Here is a 17,738-nt window from a genome sequence, read left to right on the forward strand (position 1 = left end):
AAGTTCCTGCATCATGCCTGCCCCGTGGAGGGAGAGGAGACAGATGGTCCCTACCAGGTTGGTGTTGGGGAGACGGTGTGGGCAAGGGGATAGGCAGCAAAAAGAAAAGGGAAAGGCAGGCAAAACCATTCAGGTATACTGAAAACAGCATCCAAAAGGCGGATCCTCTGCCCAGCACCATGTTCTGAGTTCCTCAAGGTGTCACCCTGGGGCTTTTGCAGCATCTTTGTCTGGAGATGGGGCACCTCCTGCCTAGTAGCGTCTGGAAATGCCAGAGAGGTCACAGCACCCGGAGTTGATTGGCACTCCATCACAGCTGAGGATCCTGCCAACAGCAGCGGAGGTGGAGGAGCCCACAACGGTGTTCTGCGGGAAGGAGCTGAGGATGGGGCCGGGCAGGGTCACCACCACGGGAGAGGGTTCAATGACGACGGTGGAGTTCTGGCACTGCCTGACACAGGGCTCGTTGCAGCTGTTGGCCAGCGGGGTCGGGCCGCAGGGCCGGCATGGCTGGCACTGGTTGTAGCAGGACATGTCGTGGGGCTGGAGGTGCACCTGGGAGAGAAGCAGGGAGGAAGTAGAGCACAAGGGTGACTGAGGAGCAGCCTGGTTACCCTGTCACAAAGGAGCCAAGGCCCATAATGAGTGGGGAGCTGGAGGCTCGGCCAGAAGACACGCAGTCTTCATTGCCCTACAAAGAACTGCCTGACCCAGGGAGACTCTCTCCTAATTCCTAAACCAAAACGCCCCTCGACCATGTCCCAGCCTCCCTCTAAGTAGTCCTTCTCCCTGCTTCCCCCTCTCAGGACAAGAAGATCCAAACCCCAGCACAGGCCAGAGCCAGTATCAACAGAGAGGTCCATCGAGGAGAGATCTCACTTTGGAAGAGAAGGAGAAGGGGCTTCAGACTCACCTGGTTCCCAAGGAGAAGGAGGCAAGAGGAGTGGATGAGAGAGCAGGGACTTGGGCTGACTTTTATACCTGCCCTTCATTGCTGCAGGACCAGAGGCACCCTTTGCAGAGGTAACAATTTTCTGACAAGCTCATCTTCAATGCAAACCATCGCAGCTAATGATATGGGCTGCGCTTTAGTTTCCTGCACTGCTGCCTTTTCATTTCCAGATTTGTTCCATGCCCATTCCCCAAAGAAGGCTTCTTCTGAGCAGCGGGATGAAAGGCCCAGGATTTTTAAGGCAGGAATGCAGCAGTGCAGGCAGAAGACGCAGCTCAAGCGCTGGACAGGTCCAGAGCAGGCAAGTGACATTAGCCTGGCTCACCCTGTTGGGGCTGTTTGAAGTGTCATTCTCAGGAAGGAGCTCCAGCAATGCTCAGCTGGACACCATGGCCTCCCGTGCATGAGGACGTGCCATGTCCTGGTCTTTCCTTCCCTCCTCAGCTCAACCTGATGGTCCATTCTTGTTCTTGCCTCCCCAGGTGTGTGCGTTGTGCTCCTAGGTTTTGACCCCCTCCTGCCTAACACTGCCCAGTCCCCAGGGGTCCTCAGCACGGTCCATGGTTCATGGTGTTCTTGCGTGTGTTCTTGTCTTGTGTGTACTTGTAAGCCGCCGGCTTTGTGTGGATGCACGTCGGAGCATATTTATGTGTACAATCCCAAGCTGGTGTGCATAAGCCTGTGTCTGTGTGTCCTTGTGTGTCCCTCATCACGAGGGAATATGCTGCGCATGGCAGGGACACTCTCCACTGCTCTCTCCAGGAGCACCGCAGAGCAGCAGGTTCCCAGGGTCAGGAGGAGCCTGAGTGCAGCTGAGTGGTGATGGCACCAGACTGCTAGAGAACTGTCCAGGGAAGAGGCACTGAAATGCAGCCACTGTCTCCTGAGCCCTCCTTTCCCTGCCCCTCCAAAGCTCACGCTCCGCTGCTGCTGATTTCAGGCCCCAACAAGGATGGTTTCACACCAGTTCTGATCCACAGTTTAATTCAGTGGAAACAATACTGGGAATACCTCAGCATGGCTGGCAGTGCTCTCTGCCTGCCTCTCCAGGCCAGGACACAGCAGCTCTCCCCAGCGCAAGAGTTCAAAAGGATGGGGATTGCTTTCTGGGGAAGGAGAAAGGCTGAGGAATCCTGCTGATCTTGCGCTGGCCATCCCTGAGTGGATCTGCTTCCAGTGCAGGGTCATTGGTGTCTGGGGTGGTGCACGACCACTCTCATGTCCGTGTCAAGGCCAAATGTACTTGTGCAGTTCATCGGCCTGGTGCTGTGTCAGGCAGGGACTGAGACCTTGGATCAAACAGGTACTGAATGAAAGGAACACGGATCCTGATATCCCTGTGCTGTGAGTGGAAGGACAGACCCTGTGGCCTGCACAGGAAAGGCAAAGAACTGGTGACTGCTTTGGACTTCAGCCCACAAGGACCTTCCTGCCCCACACTGGAATCTCAGTCTGAGAGCCCAGCAACCACCCCTGGGAAGGAAGGGGCATTGGATTCGAGACCGCATCCCCCAAAGCCAGCTGCTGTCCCACAGGGGTGTCCAGAACAGACCCTCTTTCTGACAAGGGCTGTGCACAGTGGGTAAATTTTCTGAGCCCATCTCCCTGCCTGAATGGCTGTCAGCCTGAGGCCAGGACCATCTTGGACTCAGCGCAGTCAAGTGCAGTCACGGGCTTTCCCCCTTCCCTTTAGTGACCTCGGTGAGATCAGTGCCAGGCAGCTCTGCTGGGAGAGCTCAGCCAGGGCTGATTCCCCTCCTCGTGGGTCTGCTTTTGAGCTGAGGCTCTACTGCATCTGAGCACCAGACTCATTGCTTCCTCGTCAGGTAACAGGCACCGTGGACAAAAGGGAAGGGCAGGGGAGGTGTGTACCTAGAGTTTAGCAAGACCTTTGACAGCCTCTCCCGTACTTCCTTGATGACCAAATTGGAGACGCATGGGTTCAGTTAGAGGATGGCAAGGTGGGTGGAAAAATGGCTGCACTGCCAGGCTCAGAGAGTTGTGACCACGGTGCAAAGCCCAGCTGGCCAACACTTATGAGTGGGGTGTAGTAGTCGGGATCAGCAGTAGGACCAATACTCTTTAATGTTGTCAGGAGTGTCATGAGTGGGAACTCCCAGCAAGTCTGCGGATAACACCCAGCAGGGGGAATGGGCCGTAACTGTCAGACACGGCTCCTGTTTAGAGGACCTGGACAGGCTGGAGAAATGGGCTGACTGGACCCTCAAGAAGGCCAGACAGAGCAAGGGCAAAATTTTGCATCTGAGGGAGAAACCAGCCTAGGCAGTCATGCTTGCTGGCAGCTGCCTGCCTCGGAAGCAGATCCATAGAAAAGGACGTGGGGCTTTAGGAGAGACCCAGCTGAACATGAGACAGCAGCGTGCCTTTGCAGCAAACAGGACCAAGTGCATCCTGAGCTGTGTCAGTCAAAGTGTTGCCAGCAGGTCCAGGAAGGTGACCCTGCCCCTCTGGCCCTTGAGAGACCACAGCTGGAGTACTGCATCCAGGTTGGGGCTCCCTGGTCCAAGAAGGATATTGACATACTGAAGCGAGCCCAACAAAGACCACCAAGTCAGTTAGGGGGGCTGACAAACATGACATGCGAGGAGAGGCTGAGAGACGTCAGCCTGCTCCTCTTGGACAAGACACGTCTCAGGGGACACCTTCTTGTGGTCTAAAACTACTTTTTTGGAGGAAATGGAGAAAATGAACCTAGACTCTGGAAGTGCTCTGCAGCAGGACTAGAGGCAATGAACAGCTGCTGGAACATGGGGAGTTCCAGTGAAGCAACAGGCTACAGGAAAGAATGAGAACAGGAATGGATTACCCTGGGAGTTTCTGTAATATTCATCATGGAGTAGCCTGATCCAACATGAACTGTTCCAAGAGTTGATCCGTATGACCTCTGCAGGTGCCTTCCGACCTGCGTTCTGACTCAGTGATTCCCCCTCTCCCCTGCCCCGAACCCTGCACGGCCATGGGCACATGTGTCCTCCCAGCCCCTTGGCCACAGCACAACTTTCAGGCACTGTGCCGGGAGTGCAGAGAGGCAGCTGAAGGGAGGGAGGCTCTCAGCCTCCTCCCTGCCAGCCGCAGGAAACCAGTGGCTGCTGCTGGCAGCCCCTGAGCTCGGAGACAGCTCCGGGAAGCGGGTCCATCTCCTGGGTCAGGGCCCTGCTGCTGTGCCAGGCTGCTGCTGGCGCTGCGCGGGCTGCTTCTTGCTGGGGAGGTGTCCTTGCCGGAGGAGCGGGAGAGGGCATTGCCCAGGAGACAAAGTGGTGCCCGTGCAGAGCCCCTGCGCCCTCGCAGCCCGGGCGAGACCCCGAGCGGCGCCGGCGCAGGGCTCAGCCCCGGGGCGGAGCTGGCGGAGGCGGCGGAGAGGAGGCGCCGCGGCCGGAGCAGAGAGCCGGGGCTGGCGGGGGGCAGCGAGGCGCGGGCGGCGGAGCGGCGGGATGCGGCGGTGCCGGGGCGCGGCGCTGGCGGCGCTGGCCGCGGTGCTCCTGGGTGCGCGGGGCTGGCGGGGGTGCACGGGGGCGGGGGCTATGCCCGGGCTGTTCCTCTCCTTCTTCAGCGTGTCCTTCCCCCTGCCTGCCTCTCTGCCATCCTTCGTCCCCCTTCCAAACCCTCCGAGCGCTCGCTTCCTCTTCTCCCTATTTTGCCATCACCTCTGGGGGTACAAGCCTGCTTGCATGTACGCCTGCCCTTCCAGGCACCTGCTCTTTCCCCCGTGCATTTGGCAGGTCTTACTGCCCTGACTGTAGCCCTCTGCCCTTCACTGTAACAACCCGTCTCCCCATCTACTCTTCCTCTCCCCATCCATCCATCCACGCACCCAGCTTTTGACCAATCTCTCCGTGCACCTAGCATCGTTAAGCCCTCTTCCTACCCCGAGACCCCTCTCTCATCTCTCCGTTTCCTTCATGTCTGTTAGGTACAAGTTTGCTTTCCTGCACCACACCGTTATTGCATACATCCTCTCGTCCCCTTTGCATTCAGCATTTGTTCTTCTTCTGAATTCAACCCTTCATCCTTTGCTGCAACACAGCCAACTCTCCTGTCTCCTCTCCCTCTCTCCATCCATCCGTCCATCCGTTCATCCCTGCACCCGACTTTCATTCTAACTCTGCATGCAGCAATTTCACATTCCCTCCCAGACTTCTCCCCTTGCTCCACACACCTGCCCCAGGACCACTCTCCATCCCTGTTGATGGGCACGCATCGCCATCCGTTCCAGTCCAGCTCTGTCTCACTGCCACTGTTCCTGACTGTTTCTCTGGGAAAAGAGCCACCAGAGCTGCGCGATCTTTGGTGATCTTTGGTCTTTCCTTCTCCTTTCTCGGCAGTGGCTGTGGCCAGAGCCCAGGTGCAGCAGGAGGCGTCGGCAGAGACCACCGAGGGCACCGCCATCAGCATCAACTGCTCACACCCCAACAAACAGCTCAGCGAGTATATCCACTGGTACCGTCAGCTCCCAGGCCGAGGCCCCGCATTCCTCGGGAGCACTCTTAAAGACTCCAAAGAGCTGCCGGACCTGCCGGGGCGGCTGTTGGTGGCGGCAGACCGCCGGTCCAGCGCCCTGCGGCTCGCCTGGCCCCGGCGCGGGGACGCGGCCGTGTATTACTGCGCCCTGGGAGACACGGGGAGAGGAGCCGGGGCTGCGGCCGGGCACGAACCGCCGCGGGCGGGGCCGGGCCTGCGGGGCGGGGCCGGGGGGACAGCCCCGGGCGGGTCCGCCAGGGGGCGCTGCCGCTCCGCCCGCCGGCACCGCCTCGCCCCGCCCGGGCCCGCCCGGCCCCGCCCAGCCCCGCCCGGCGGGCCCCGGGGCCCTTCCCCTGCCACCGGGCATTGTCATCAGCATCAGCACTGCCACCGGCATCAAGTATCCCCACCGCAATCGTCATCCAGCTTCTTCTAGAATCATAGAATCATTTAGGTTGGAAAAGACCTTCAAGATCATCGAGTCCAACCATTAACCATGGCCACTAAACCATGTCCTGAAGTACCCTGTCCGCTCGCTTTTCGAATATCTCCAGGGATGGTGACTCAACCACCTCCCTGGGCAGCACATTCTTCCGAGCTTCTCCATTGTTTCCCACCACGGGATCTCTTCCGGTCCTCGGAAGCCATCCCGCAGAGTCAGGAGTTGGAGCCCAACACAGACACGAGACAATGACGTAGGGGTGACTGAAACCCTCAGGCTTTCTCCATAGGTCCCAGACCATGAGGCTGTTGTAGAGGATTTGGCTCCACACCAAATGCAGAGCCTTTTGGTGTGCAGGCGAAGTCCCAGAGGTGGGATGAAAGCTTGGACACGCCTGGTGTCCCAGACACACTGGGGGCTCAAGGGGTGCCAGGGTCATGTCTCAGAGGCAGTCAGAAAGAGAATTGCTATGTTTCCCAAAGGGGTCGAAGGTCTGAGGTTTGCTGAAGCTGAAAGCCGTCCACTGACCAGAAAGGTTTCTGTAGAGCTGGTCCCCAGGGAAGCCTGCATGGCTCTAGTAGCTCACTCAGCTGTTCAAGGTCCATGCTCCCGGGCTGCAGAAGCAGAGAGGAAAACCTGGTTTCTGCAACGGCAGAGGCCCCTGTCCTGAACTGGCAAAGGACGCCTTCTCCAGGCATTCCTTGGATGGGCTTCCAACAGGCCAGGTTGCATGCTTGCCTCAGTGGTGGTGTCTGGGAGCCCAGGGCAGCACAAGCAGCTGTGCCCTTGTAGGAAATCAGACCAACTGCACTCTGAGATGTCTTTTTAAAAGGGTAGCCAGCCGGGGAAGTGATCCTTCTCCTCTGTCACTCATGAGGCCATGCCTGGGGTCTTTTTATTTCTCACTTCTTTTTGACCCTGAAAATTCTCAAGTACTGGAATGCACTGTTCACAGCTATTTTACAGGCTCTGGCCTTGGAAATTTTCCAGGCATGACAGGCACAGCCCTGAGCAGCCTGATCTAATGAGACCTGCTCTGAGCAGGGACTTGGAGTGGGTGATCTGCATCAGGCCCTGTCCAACCTAAATTGTGCTATGGTAAGAGTAAAAATAGTGTGGCTACAAGGCTTTGTTAAAGGCTACAAGGAAGGCGAGGTCAAATGCAGATCCTACTTGTCTTGAGGAAACCGAGAACAGAAGGGTTATGCTCAAGTGAAAGGACTGTTTATTTGCATTTGAGTGGGTTTTTTTCCCCAACAAGCTTTTCAGAAGCTGATTTATGAGATTTATGAGATGGGATGGGCAGTGTGGCTGGAAACATCGTTTGTTGGTTCCTGAGAGATCTTCTCCTGAAGAGAGGGAGAAAGTCCACAGTGCCTGGAGGGGCTGAGTGGGACGGTTGGTGTCTGCAGGGTTTGGGGTTGTTGACCATTGTGTTTGTGAGAGCTGCAGCCTTGGGGTGTGCTGAGAGGAGCTTGGGGCACCATACAGGAGCCAGGAGAGGCCAACTCAACCATGGTCTTGAGGTTGGTGAAACAGGAGGCACGAGGCATCAGGGAAAGAGAGACTCCCGAGATGTTGCACAGGAGGATGTGCCAGTGAGCTTGGTCACCAGGTGCATGTCTATCCCCCCTTAAGCCCTGACCTTGGAAAAGCAAAGGTGGCGTCTGCAGGAGCAACACATGTCACTGCTGGAGGAGGGAGGACCACAGCATGGGCAATTCAAGCGTGCTAAGGAGAAGCATTTAGTCTTCCCTGTTTCACTCTTTGTTGCCCTTGCCGAGTCATTTCCGGCAGGTGTGCTCTCTCAGGGCTCTTGGTGGGGACGTGTGGCTTTTCTGAGTCTCTCTCACACATGCAGGAGGATTGGTCTCAGCATGCACCTCGGGTATCTCATCCTCGCTGCTTTCCTGAGGCAACCACTAGGTAAGCACTGGCTTTGACTGGAGGCTTGATTCCTCTTCCCCCCAGGAGACCCTCACCCCCTCAACAGTTCTCTGCAGGGAGCTGCTCTTGAAGTAAGGGCAAATGTTGGGAAACATCAGATCACAGGGGTGGTTTTGCACCTGCTTTCTCAAGATGCAGTTACCGATGGGAAAGAAAAATGAGACCAAGAAGCAGCCTCTCCTCTCCTGATCATCTTTGACCCCTGCCCTTCCTTTTCTCTTGCCAACCATCCACCTCTCTCTGCCTCTCTCTGCTGATCTGTCTGGGCCCAGCGTTTCACAGACATATGACTGCAGAAGCTCTTTTCTGTCTCAGCAGTACCTGTTTTCTGACGCACAGGACTTTTGAAAGGTGATGCAGCGACATGAAAGCTCTCTTATCCCACTCTCATTCTTAGGGTGTCCCAGGATCTCTCCCGGCTGGCACATGTCATGCAGCATGCCCTGGCTATCCATTCCTCCAGTGTGATTGCAATGCCAGGGCTTCCTTTTCCCTCCCCTCCCTTAACCTTGGAGCCTTTTGAAAGCACAGGGAATGGGGAGCAAGATGAAAATTTTCACAGGAGTTCCCACGTCCCTCACCCTGCTGGAGGTGTCCTGGAGCCAGCACAGGAAGGCCAGGCACTACAGGCTCTTCCCTGGAGCCTCCAGGCAGCAGGCGAGTGAGGATGGAAGACCTGGGTGAAAGCACAGCTCTCTCTGGGGGCATCCCTGTGGGAGGTTATTGGCATTACAGTGCTCTGGGATCCACGCTGAGCTGAGGTCTCAGACCTCCTGCCCAATGACACTCACCACCTTGCTGTTCCCACCCATGGGGGTCTTGCTGCAGAGCAAGACACAGGGAACTTTCTCCTCTGGCACTTTGCATCCCCTCTTGTTTTGCATCTTGGAGCCTTTCCCTGCACAGCTGCTGACCCTTGCTTTCTTCCAGGCACCATGGGGCAGACCACCGTCACCCAGCAAGAAGGACAAGTCACAGTCAAGGAGAGAGACACCTTCCAGACCACCTGCACCTACCAGGACACTAACTTTTATGGATTGCTCTGGTACCAGCAGAGGAAAGGCCAAGCCCCACAGCTTATCTCATATCAGGCAGCAGCTGGCCCCAGGCAGAGTGGCCGTTTCACCACGTTGCTGAACATGACGGGGAAAAACAGCCTTCTCCGTCTGGAGGAAGTCGAGGTCTCTGACGCTGCCTTGTACCTCTGTGCTGTGCAAGACACCCTGGTGCAGGAAGCTTCCTTGGCTGTGCAACAAGCCAGGGGAGAGAGGGCATTGGTTTGTGTGAGGCTGAGCTTGGGGGAAGGGGCCCTCAGCTCTCCCCTGGCAGTGTCGCTTGCCCTGTACACCCAGAGCTCTGCAGGTCAAAATCCTCTTCCAGGAGAGGACAGTGTCAGTGGCTTGAGAGGAAGAAGAAGGTGGTGAATGAGTCTCAGGTTCCCTCGTTTTCGCTGCGGGTTATGTGGTTATTCTGCCCGTGGCTTTGGAGAAGTGATGGGCAATGTAGGAGTTTGGGACAGCTTGTGCAATGGTTCCCTGCTGCTCTTCACTTTCTGTTTTTGTCTACTGCACATTGTTTCTTCTGCTATTCCTGTAAGCCTCTTCCTTAGAGTACCTGCTCCGGGATGTGTCCCTCAGAGGTCAGAGTTCAAAGTAAGATGAAAAATGTAAATAACGTGCCACAGAACAACGCTCCTTCCAGGAATTACATGCTTACAACAATTTTGGAAAATGCTCAGAACTACTCTGTGTCTCCTCCAGTTGCTGCATGCCTACGTGCTGTGATCCAGAGGACCTACTGTCCCCCAGTGCACTCTGCCGGTCCTTGGAGGCCTCCTCATGCCCTGCCTTGTGGGCTTTCCCTAGCCCTGCGTCATTTCTGTTGCAGTGGGACCAGGCTGTACAACTCTGTACAAGAGCACAATGGGCGAAGAGACCCCCAGGCAGAGGTGGGCAACAGAGCGTGCCAGGAGAAGAGCCAGCTTTGAGGAAAGCTGCTTCATGCTTGGCAGAAGGCCAGGCCACACAGAGCAGCCATGGGGGTTTGGGCACTGGATGCTGTCCTTGGGCTCCCTGTCTGGTGGGAGCTGGTTCTGTGTGAGAAGCCTGAGGACCCTGGTGTGTGGCCTGGCCAGGCTGATTTCAACATCAGCCTGTGAGTCACCTTAGCCCTGCACACCTGTGTAACTGCTGGGCTGTGCAGGGCACTGTTTGGGAGGTGGAGGGTGTAGAGGGTGTGTAGGTAGAATTCCCCTCTCCACAGGCTGTCAGCTGTTGGCCTCTCCAAGCCTCCAGCACCACCGGGCTCCTCACTGGGGGATAGCAGTGGTTGGGCTCCCGATCTGCAGGACCTGCTCTGAGGCCAAGGGGCCATACCTGAGCAGAGATGCCAGAATGCAGGGCCTGAACTCCAGGGGCTGTGGAGGAGCTGAGTATGTCTTCCTCAGCTTCAAGAGGCAGTGACTGCAAGGGACCCATTGCCCTGTCTCCCACCCTCCCCTTCCTCTGGAAATGATGAAAAGTTCACTTGCGTCCTCACCTTCTCCCCCCACAACCAAAGGCAATGCCTTTCGTCCTTGGCACCACGAGACAATGTCCACCAAGAAAAGGAGTACGTGGAGGCAGAGGCTGTGATGCGGAAAGCTTTAATAACTCTGAAGAGGGAAGGGAGTTCAATTCTAGAGAAGGCTGCCGGTGCAGGGAGAGCAATAGCAGCTGCTGAAAGTCTGCGCCCGTTGCCCATGGTGGAGATCCTGCAGGACATCTGTTTGCTTGCACTGCAGAGAGAGAGGGGTCAGCAGATGCCCCAGGTTGGGTCTGGAGATCTTACGGCCCAGAAGAACAAAAGAAGACAAGAAAGAGATCGGAGGTAGTGGAAGGCAGGGGATTTAGACATTGGCCATGTTTTCAGAGGGCCTCCGCTGCCCTCCTTTGGAAGGGCAGCACTGGATGTTCAGCCTCTCTGAAATGAATGGCCAGGAGTTCCGTCCTCACTTCAGCATCAGCTGCTGGTTTTGGGGTGGTCCTTGTCTGGGCTGTCACCAGGGGCTTTAGCAGGGGGGGCACCTTCTGCCACAGTAGCGGCTGGTGATGCAGGAGAGGTCACAGCACCCAGAGTTGATGGGCACCCCGTCACAGCTGAGGATGCTGCCAACGGCAGCGGAGGTGGAGGAGCCCACAACGGTGTTCTGCGGGAAGGAGCTGAGGATGGGGCCGGGCAGGGTCACCACCACGGGAGAGGGCTGGATGACGACGGTGGAGTTCTGGCACTGCCTGACACAGGGCTCATTGCAGCTGTTGGCCAGTGGAGTCGGGCCACAAGGCTGGCAGGGCTGGCACTGGTTGTAGCAGGACATATCTCAGGTCCAGAAGTTTACCTGGGACAGAGGGCAGAGAAGAATCACAGCACGGGTACATGCGAGAAGCCGTCTGCCATGAGTCCACCAGCAAAGTCAAAGGCACCTGCTGAGCTGGGAGGTAGAAGCTGGGCAGTGAGGCCAAAGGGTTTCTGAGCCTTATCCAGACACGGTACTGCAGAGTGTCACCAGGCCCAAAGGAGCGTCTGACTATCTCTTAAAAGTTGAGCCTCCTCAGCCAAGTCCCAGACACTCTCTGAGTGAGACCTTCACCTTTCTTCCCCCTCCCATGACAAGCAGCACCATGACCCAGCATAGGGTTGAGGAGCATGCATCTGCAGGAGCAGAAAGTAACATGAGGAAAGGCTTTTAGACTCACCTGGTTCCCAAGGAGAAGGACCTGAGAGAGGTGGATGAGAGAGCAAGGAGCTGGGCTGGCTTTTATGGTGGCCCTGACCTGCCCCAGGCCCAGAGGGAGCTTCTACGGAAGTGACAATTTTCTAAGGTGCTCATGAAGAACGGAAAACATCCCAGCTAATGATGTGGGCTGGGTGGTTGTTTTCCCGGATGACACCTTTTCATTTCCTGGCTTATGCCATACCCATTCCCTCATGGAGACTTCTTCTGAGTGCTGGGATCGAGAGGCTCCAGGATTTGCAGGACAGGAATGCGACGTTGCTGGCAGAAGACTCAGTTTGGGTGCCGGATGGGTGCAGTGCAGGCAAATGATGTTGGCCTGGGGCACGCTGGTGGGGTTGCCTGTGGCCACGTTCACAGGAACGGCCCAGCTGCTCCCAGCCCTGCAACCCTTGGCTGGTCACCCAAGGGCTTCCCTGTGTGAGGACGTGCCGTGTCTTTCCTTTTCCCTCCCTCCCTCCTTCCCAACTTGCTCCAATGTTCACTTGTGGTCAGCTTCCCAGGCAGGTGGGCTGCACTGCTGGGTTTCAATCCTCTTCCTCCTAAACGTGCCCTCTGGAGAAATTTGTTGGCCTCTTTTGGCATCTTACTGTCAGGGGATTACAGGGATCACAAGGGCCCTTAATGCAAACTGTTTTTCTGAGCATGCTGGGCCCGTGAACACGTCTTCCACAAGGGTAGAAGATGACCACCTGGAAGGCACTTCTCGGTTACTGCAGCCCCCCCCAGGGCAAGAGGCGGTTGAACACAGTGAGGTTGTTTCCCTGCAGAGGCTGCCTGCTGCACTCCCAGGTCCTGAAGGAGCATTTGAGAGTCCATTTTGGTCCCCACTCAGAAATGCAGCAGGAGTTGAAGGAGGCGGAAGTTCGCCCCATGGCTTCCATGGAGCATGTCAGGCACTCACCCTGACCCTAACCCTCTGGGTGATCTTCTAAAATAGTTGTTTAACCTTAAACAAGAGCTGAACCACATTCAGGATTATGCTAGTTCCTACCAATAGGACCATACTGGTCTCAACATCCCAGGGGTTTTCAAATTTTCCAAAATTCTCAAACGCCATTGTAACTAGACTGGGGAAGAAAGGTGTCTCACCCATAGATTGGCTCTCTGAGGAGGAAGGGTGAATGGTGTAAGTATTAATAGCTTCCCACAGATGGCTCCCAAAGTATAGAGGTGACAACAATGCTGAGTGCAAACACCGGATTAGTCCCACAACCGATAATTTTATCCTACCATAAGCCAGTATTGCACAATACATCAAAGCAAAAACCTTAATCTACCGCCCACGGATGATAAGCAGCAGCACAGGGACTACATACAGCAAGTGAGGTGATGCATAACAGAACTCTAAAAACAAGTGCCACAACTCTAAGAACTCATAAATCAACATAGTGACCAGCGACTCTTAGACCAATGTAATAAATGCTTGTAACAAATTCATTTTAACAAGCGCTGGTTAGGGTTGTCATTATCTCAACCCTTCGAGCCCCACATTAGGCACCAAAAGGACTGTTGTGGTTTAACCTCAGCCAGCAACTAAGCACCAGGCAGCCGCTCACTCACTTCCCCCCCACCCCAGTGGGATGGGGGAGGAAATCGGGAAAAGAAGTAAACTCATGGGTTGGGATAAGAACAGTTTAATAGAACAGAAAGGAAGAAACTAATAATGATAATGGTAACACTAATAAAATGACAATAGAAATACTAAAAAGGATTGGAATATGCAAGTGATGCACAATGCAATTGCTCACCACCCGCCAACAGATGGCCTGTTAGTTCCTGAGCAGCGATCCCCCCGCCTCCACTCCTCCCAGTTTATATACTAGACGTGATGTCCCATGGTACAGAACACCCCGTTGGCCAGTTTGGGTCAGCTGCCCTGGCTGTGTCCTGTGCCAATTTCTTGTGCCCCTCCAGCTTTCTCTCTGGCTGGGCATGAGAAGCTGAAAAATCCTTGACTTTATGCTAAACATTACTTAGCAACAACTGAAAACATCAGTGTGTTATCAACATTCTTCTCACACCGAACTCAAAAACATAGCACTGTACCAGCTACTAGGAAGACAATTATCTATCCCAGCTGAAACCAGGACACAGGGCCTGTAGTGACAGAAGGGGTAATGGTTTTAAAGTGAAAAAGGATAGACTTAGATTGGACATAAGGAAGAAATCTTTTTTTATTAGGGTGGTGAGACTCTGGAACAGGTTGCCCAGAGACATTGTGGACGCCCCATCCTTGGAATTTTTCAAGGTCAGGTTGGACAGGACTTTGAGCAACATGAAGACTGAGCAGAGCGCAGTAGTGATGGAACCAGAACTGACTCCAGTATGCAACAGTCCAACGGTGCACACCATCCTCCTGCTGCATCCAATGTCACCTGCTCGTCACGCCACACTGAAGCCCAATCCTGCTCTGCCAACTAAGAGGACTTTATGCCGTCCCTTCTGCCCAGAAGACTGGCATGACAGATGGAGCCCAGAGTTGGGAACTAAATGAACTCAATGAACTTCTTATGGACATGACCCATAAACTAAAGGAATGATATCTCTCTGTGTGTATACACATACATCTCTCTCTCTCTCTCTCTTATAGGAAGGAAAAAGCGGTGACGATTGACCAGGATGTAACTGAAGGTATGGGAACTAAGCATGATGTCAATGGTATGGAATAAGGGGTGGATACTGTCCTGGTTTCAGCTGGGATAGAGTTAATTGTCTTCCTAGTAGCTGGTACAGTGCTATGGTTTTGAGTTCAGTGTGAGAACTCTCCTTCTCAACAGAGGAAAATAACTCCTGCTTTTCCAGAAGAAAACAAGAGAGGAGTGGAAAAGTCCCTGGAGACTCCTAAGGACTACTTGTTGCTTAGGAAGTGCCTGATAATGTGCATGCACGGTATTGGAAGAATGCACAAGTTCTTCCCGGTTAAGTAGGGCAGCACAAGCATTTTTCTTCCTGGGAAAACCAGGGAAGTTTTGTATACAAAGGAGATGTCATTAAGGGGTCCAGTCTGTTTGATTTAGTCCAATGTGTCCTTCAGTCTTGTGGCCCATCTAGCCTGAGAACACCTAGAGACTGGAATGTTTTTATGGAAACCTATGACGAATGCCCCATCTTCTGTCATAGGACCACAACCAGGTTCTCTGGGGACAACTAAAAGTAACCGAGGAGGGCTGAGAAGCACTACACACAGCACCCTATGAAGTTTACTGTTGAAACTAAAATATTCATAGAATCATGGAATCATAGCATGGTTTAGGTTGGAAGGGACCTTTAAAAGGTAATCTAGTCCAACCCCTTCTGCCATGGAGGGGTTTGTATTCACAAAATCTTCAAACTGTTTTGTCTGTTAGTGTCCACTTAAAAAACATGGGGTGAGGTGGGACAGGCTGGGCTGGGCTGAGCTTGAAGAGCACACACTCAGCCTTGCAGTTGGGTTGTAAGTTTTATTTACAGAATACATTTCTGATAATTGCTGCAAGCAATGCTGGTCTGGGTCTTCTAAAACATACTTTGAGTAGCTGTGGTCATGGGGAAAGATCTATCTTCATATTTTTCAAAACACATCAGCATCTGATCATTTTGTACTAGATTGTTGGAATACAGTTTTAAAACCTGTTTAAAAGGTAATCTGTTGTTACAGTGATGTAGAAAAAAGACACTGTGATAGCCACACGTGTCCTGGGTTTGGCTGGAACAGAGTTAATTTTCACAAGAAGCTGGGAGGGGACACAGCAAGGATAGGTGGCCCGACTTAGCCAAGAGGATATTTGGTACCACATGATGTCATGCTCAGTATATAAACTGGGGGAGTTGGCCGGGGGGAGGGGGGATTCTGGGCTCAGGAACGGACAGGGCATGGGGTTCCAGGTGGTGAGCAATTGCATTGTGCATCGCTTGCTTCGTATATTCTTCTATCGGTATTATTGTTTTTATTATTTCTTCTCTCCTCGTGTTGTCCTAGTAAACTGTCCTTATCTCAGCCCACAAGGTTTTTCTCTTTTGCTTCCGAACCTCCTCTGCATCCCACCAGGGGGGAGGAGTGAGCAAGTGGCCATGTGATGCTTAGTTGCTGGCTGTGCCTAAACCACGACAGCAGTCCACGGAGAGGTATACTGCAGTTGCTTCCTCTGCAAAGCACTGTCCATAGCATTGTGTTATAAAAAGGCCATGACGCCTTCAGGAAAGAGAGCACTCTTTGGAGGGTAAGCACATGAGTCAAAAAACTCTGTGTAGTGCTGGTGTGCCAAGAGAAGTGCTAGCCGGTGCTCTCCAGGCTGGTTATGAGGATGTGTATTCACCACCACGCTCACGGGTCTTGGATAAGCATGGGCCCGAGGGAGACGGTTGCTCGGGTAAACACCTAGAAATGTTTGCCTGGTGTAGGGCTCTGCTGAGAACAAACAAGAGCTTGGTCCACCTCAGACTTCTGTCTGAGACAGGAGATAATTCTACCCCCAAAGCATCTACCGATCATTGCCGTAATTTAGGCAAGAGATGTGTAGGAGGTCTCAGTCCCAGGGTCAGAGCTAGTGCTGGGGCTCAGACCAAGGCCAGACTCAAGAGAGGACAAGGTGAAGGCTCCAGCCAGTGACTGCCGTGGACTATCTAGGAGCCTGGCCAGGCCAGGAGGATAACAGTAGCCCAAGCCAGACACAGGCACAGATAGGGCAGAGCTGGGCAGGCCTGCGCTAGGCCAGAGCTCTCATAGTAGACGGTGGGCCAGGAACCGAGCCAGAGCTGGGACCCATGGTTGCACTGGGTCTAGGTAGGCTTGGTCCTGATGCTCATTGTCCCTGTGTTACCACCTAATTCAGCACTGCCTCCCACAGAACCCAGCCTGGGGACAGCTGCCCCCCGTCCTCACCCCACGTAGGAATCACTCTGTCCCCTGTGCTGGTCCTGTGGTGTTGGTGGTGTGTGAGGTCTGTGTGAGGGCAAACCCCCACACCACAGGGTCCCAGAGTCTGCAGCTGTGGGAAGGCCTTGGCCTGCATGTAGGGAGCAGGGGTGCCGCACAGAGCACAAGGGCCACTTCAGCCTCAGGGCTCTGGGAATGCTGAAGGAACTTGGTGCCTGGGGGAAGGCACTCCGACATGTGTCCTACGGTTGCACTGGTGTGTGCCCTGTGCCGTTCAGGGACAGGTCACGGATGCTGCTGATTGCAGAATCAGGTCCCACTGTCACTGCCATGTCTTCCCAGAGCTGGGGATATCTCCTCTCACATGGCACCTTTCCAGACCAGAGTTGGGTTGTGGCACTTGTGAGGCTGTAGAGTTCCTGGGCCTGAAGAAAGCTGCTCCTTGCTGGGGGAACACAAGGCACCAAAGAGCATCCATGTGTGATTGACCACCAGTCACTGTCTTGGGCCTGCCTTCACCCAAGGGGGTGGTTGGTTCACAGGGACAGGGGACTCCAGTGTGTGGCCTGCTGTAGCTGATACCAATACTAACTTGTGAACACCTCAGCCCTACACATGTAGGCAAGAGGTGGGCCATGCCAGATGCTGTGCTGAAGGGTGATAGGGCTGCACAGGGAAGCTGTCCCTGCTGCCCATGCCCAGGCGTGCTGGCCATGACCCCTCGATTGGCTGATGGAGTGAAGGAGCGGGCAGAGTAGGGACTGTGGGCCATCCCCAAGGCTATTTACCCCTTCCCAATTCCTGCCATCCTTTGGCAACATTGTCTCCTGAGCCTCCTTGCCCAGCACAGCTCCAGCCAAAGCAAGAGGAGCACTCTTCCCCAAGAGCTTGTGGGACTGCTGACATCCCTGGGACTACCCACATGCCCACAGTAATTCTCCTGAGGACAGCAGTTGTCAGGATTCCTGTTCACATGACATGCTCCAGGGCCAAGGGAGTATTTCTGAGCAGAGTCGCAGCAAGGCAAGGCGTGATGGTCATTGGCTGTGGAGTAACTAGGGTTGTCTCGCTCAGCTTCAAGAGGCCTTGCCCGAAAGAGGACTCGCTGCAGTGTGTCCCACCCTCCAATGCCTCTAGGAGTGAGGAAGGGTCCCCCTCTGCCCCCACCAAATTCCCCTCCAAAGCAATGGCTTTGACCCTCAGCAGTCAGTAGGCAGCTGGAAAGAGCACCCAAGGGGCACAGGTAGGGTTGCAGCAATTTTTTAATGACTCTAAAGAGGGAAATGGG

General features: G+C 54.5%; 1 protein-coding gene and 1 pseudogene across 1 annotated transcript; both read right to left on the reverse strand.

Annotated features, from left to right (window-relative positions):
• Positions 1-252: 252 nt before the first annotated feature.
• LOC138685820 (feather keratin Cos2-3-like) lies at positions 253-5,177 on the reverse strand. The gene is made up of 2 exons (XM_069786172.1): positions 5,130-5,177; positions 253-555 (listed from the first exon to the last, which is right to left on the reverse strand). The coding sequence occupies exons 1-2, from the start codon at positions 5,175-5,177 to the stop codon at positions 253-255; spliced, it is 351 nt and encodes a 116-aa protein (XP_069642273.1).
• A 5,692-nt stretch (positions 5,178-10,869) lies between these two features.
• On the reverse strand, positions 10,870-11,688 carry LOC138685821 (feather keratin Cos2-3-like; annotated as a pseudogene).
• Positions 11,689-17,738: the final 6,050 nt, after the last annotated feature.

The sequence above is a fragment of the Haliaeetus albicilla genome, chromosome 7 (genome assembly GCF_947461875.1).
Source record: "Haliaeetus albicilla chromosome 7, bHalAlb1.1, whole genome shotgun sequence".
Taxonomy (NCBI): domain Eukaryota; kingdom Metazoa; phylum Chordata; class Aves; order Accipitriformes; family Accipitridae; genus Haliaeetus; species Haliaeetus albicilla.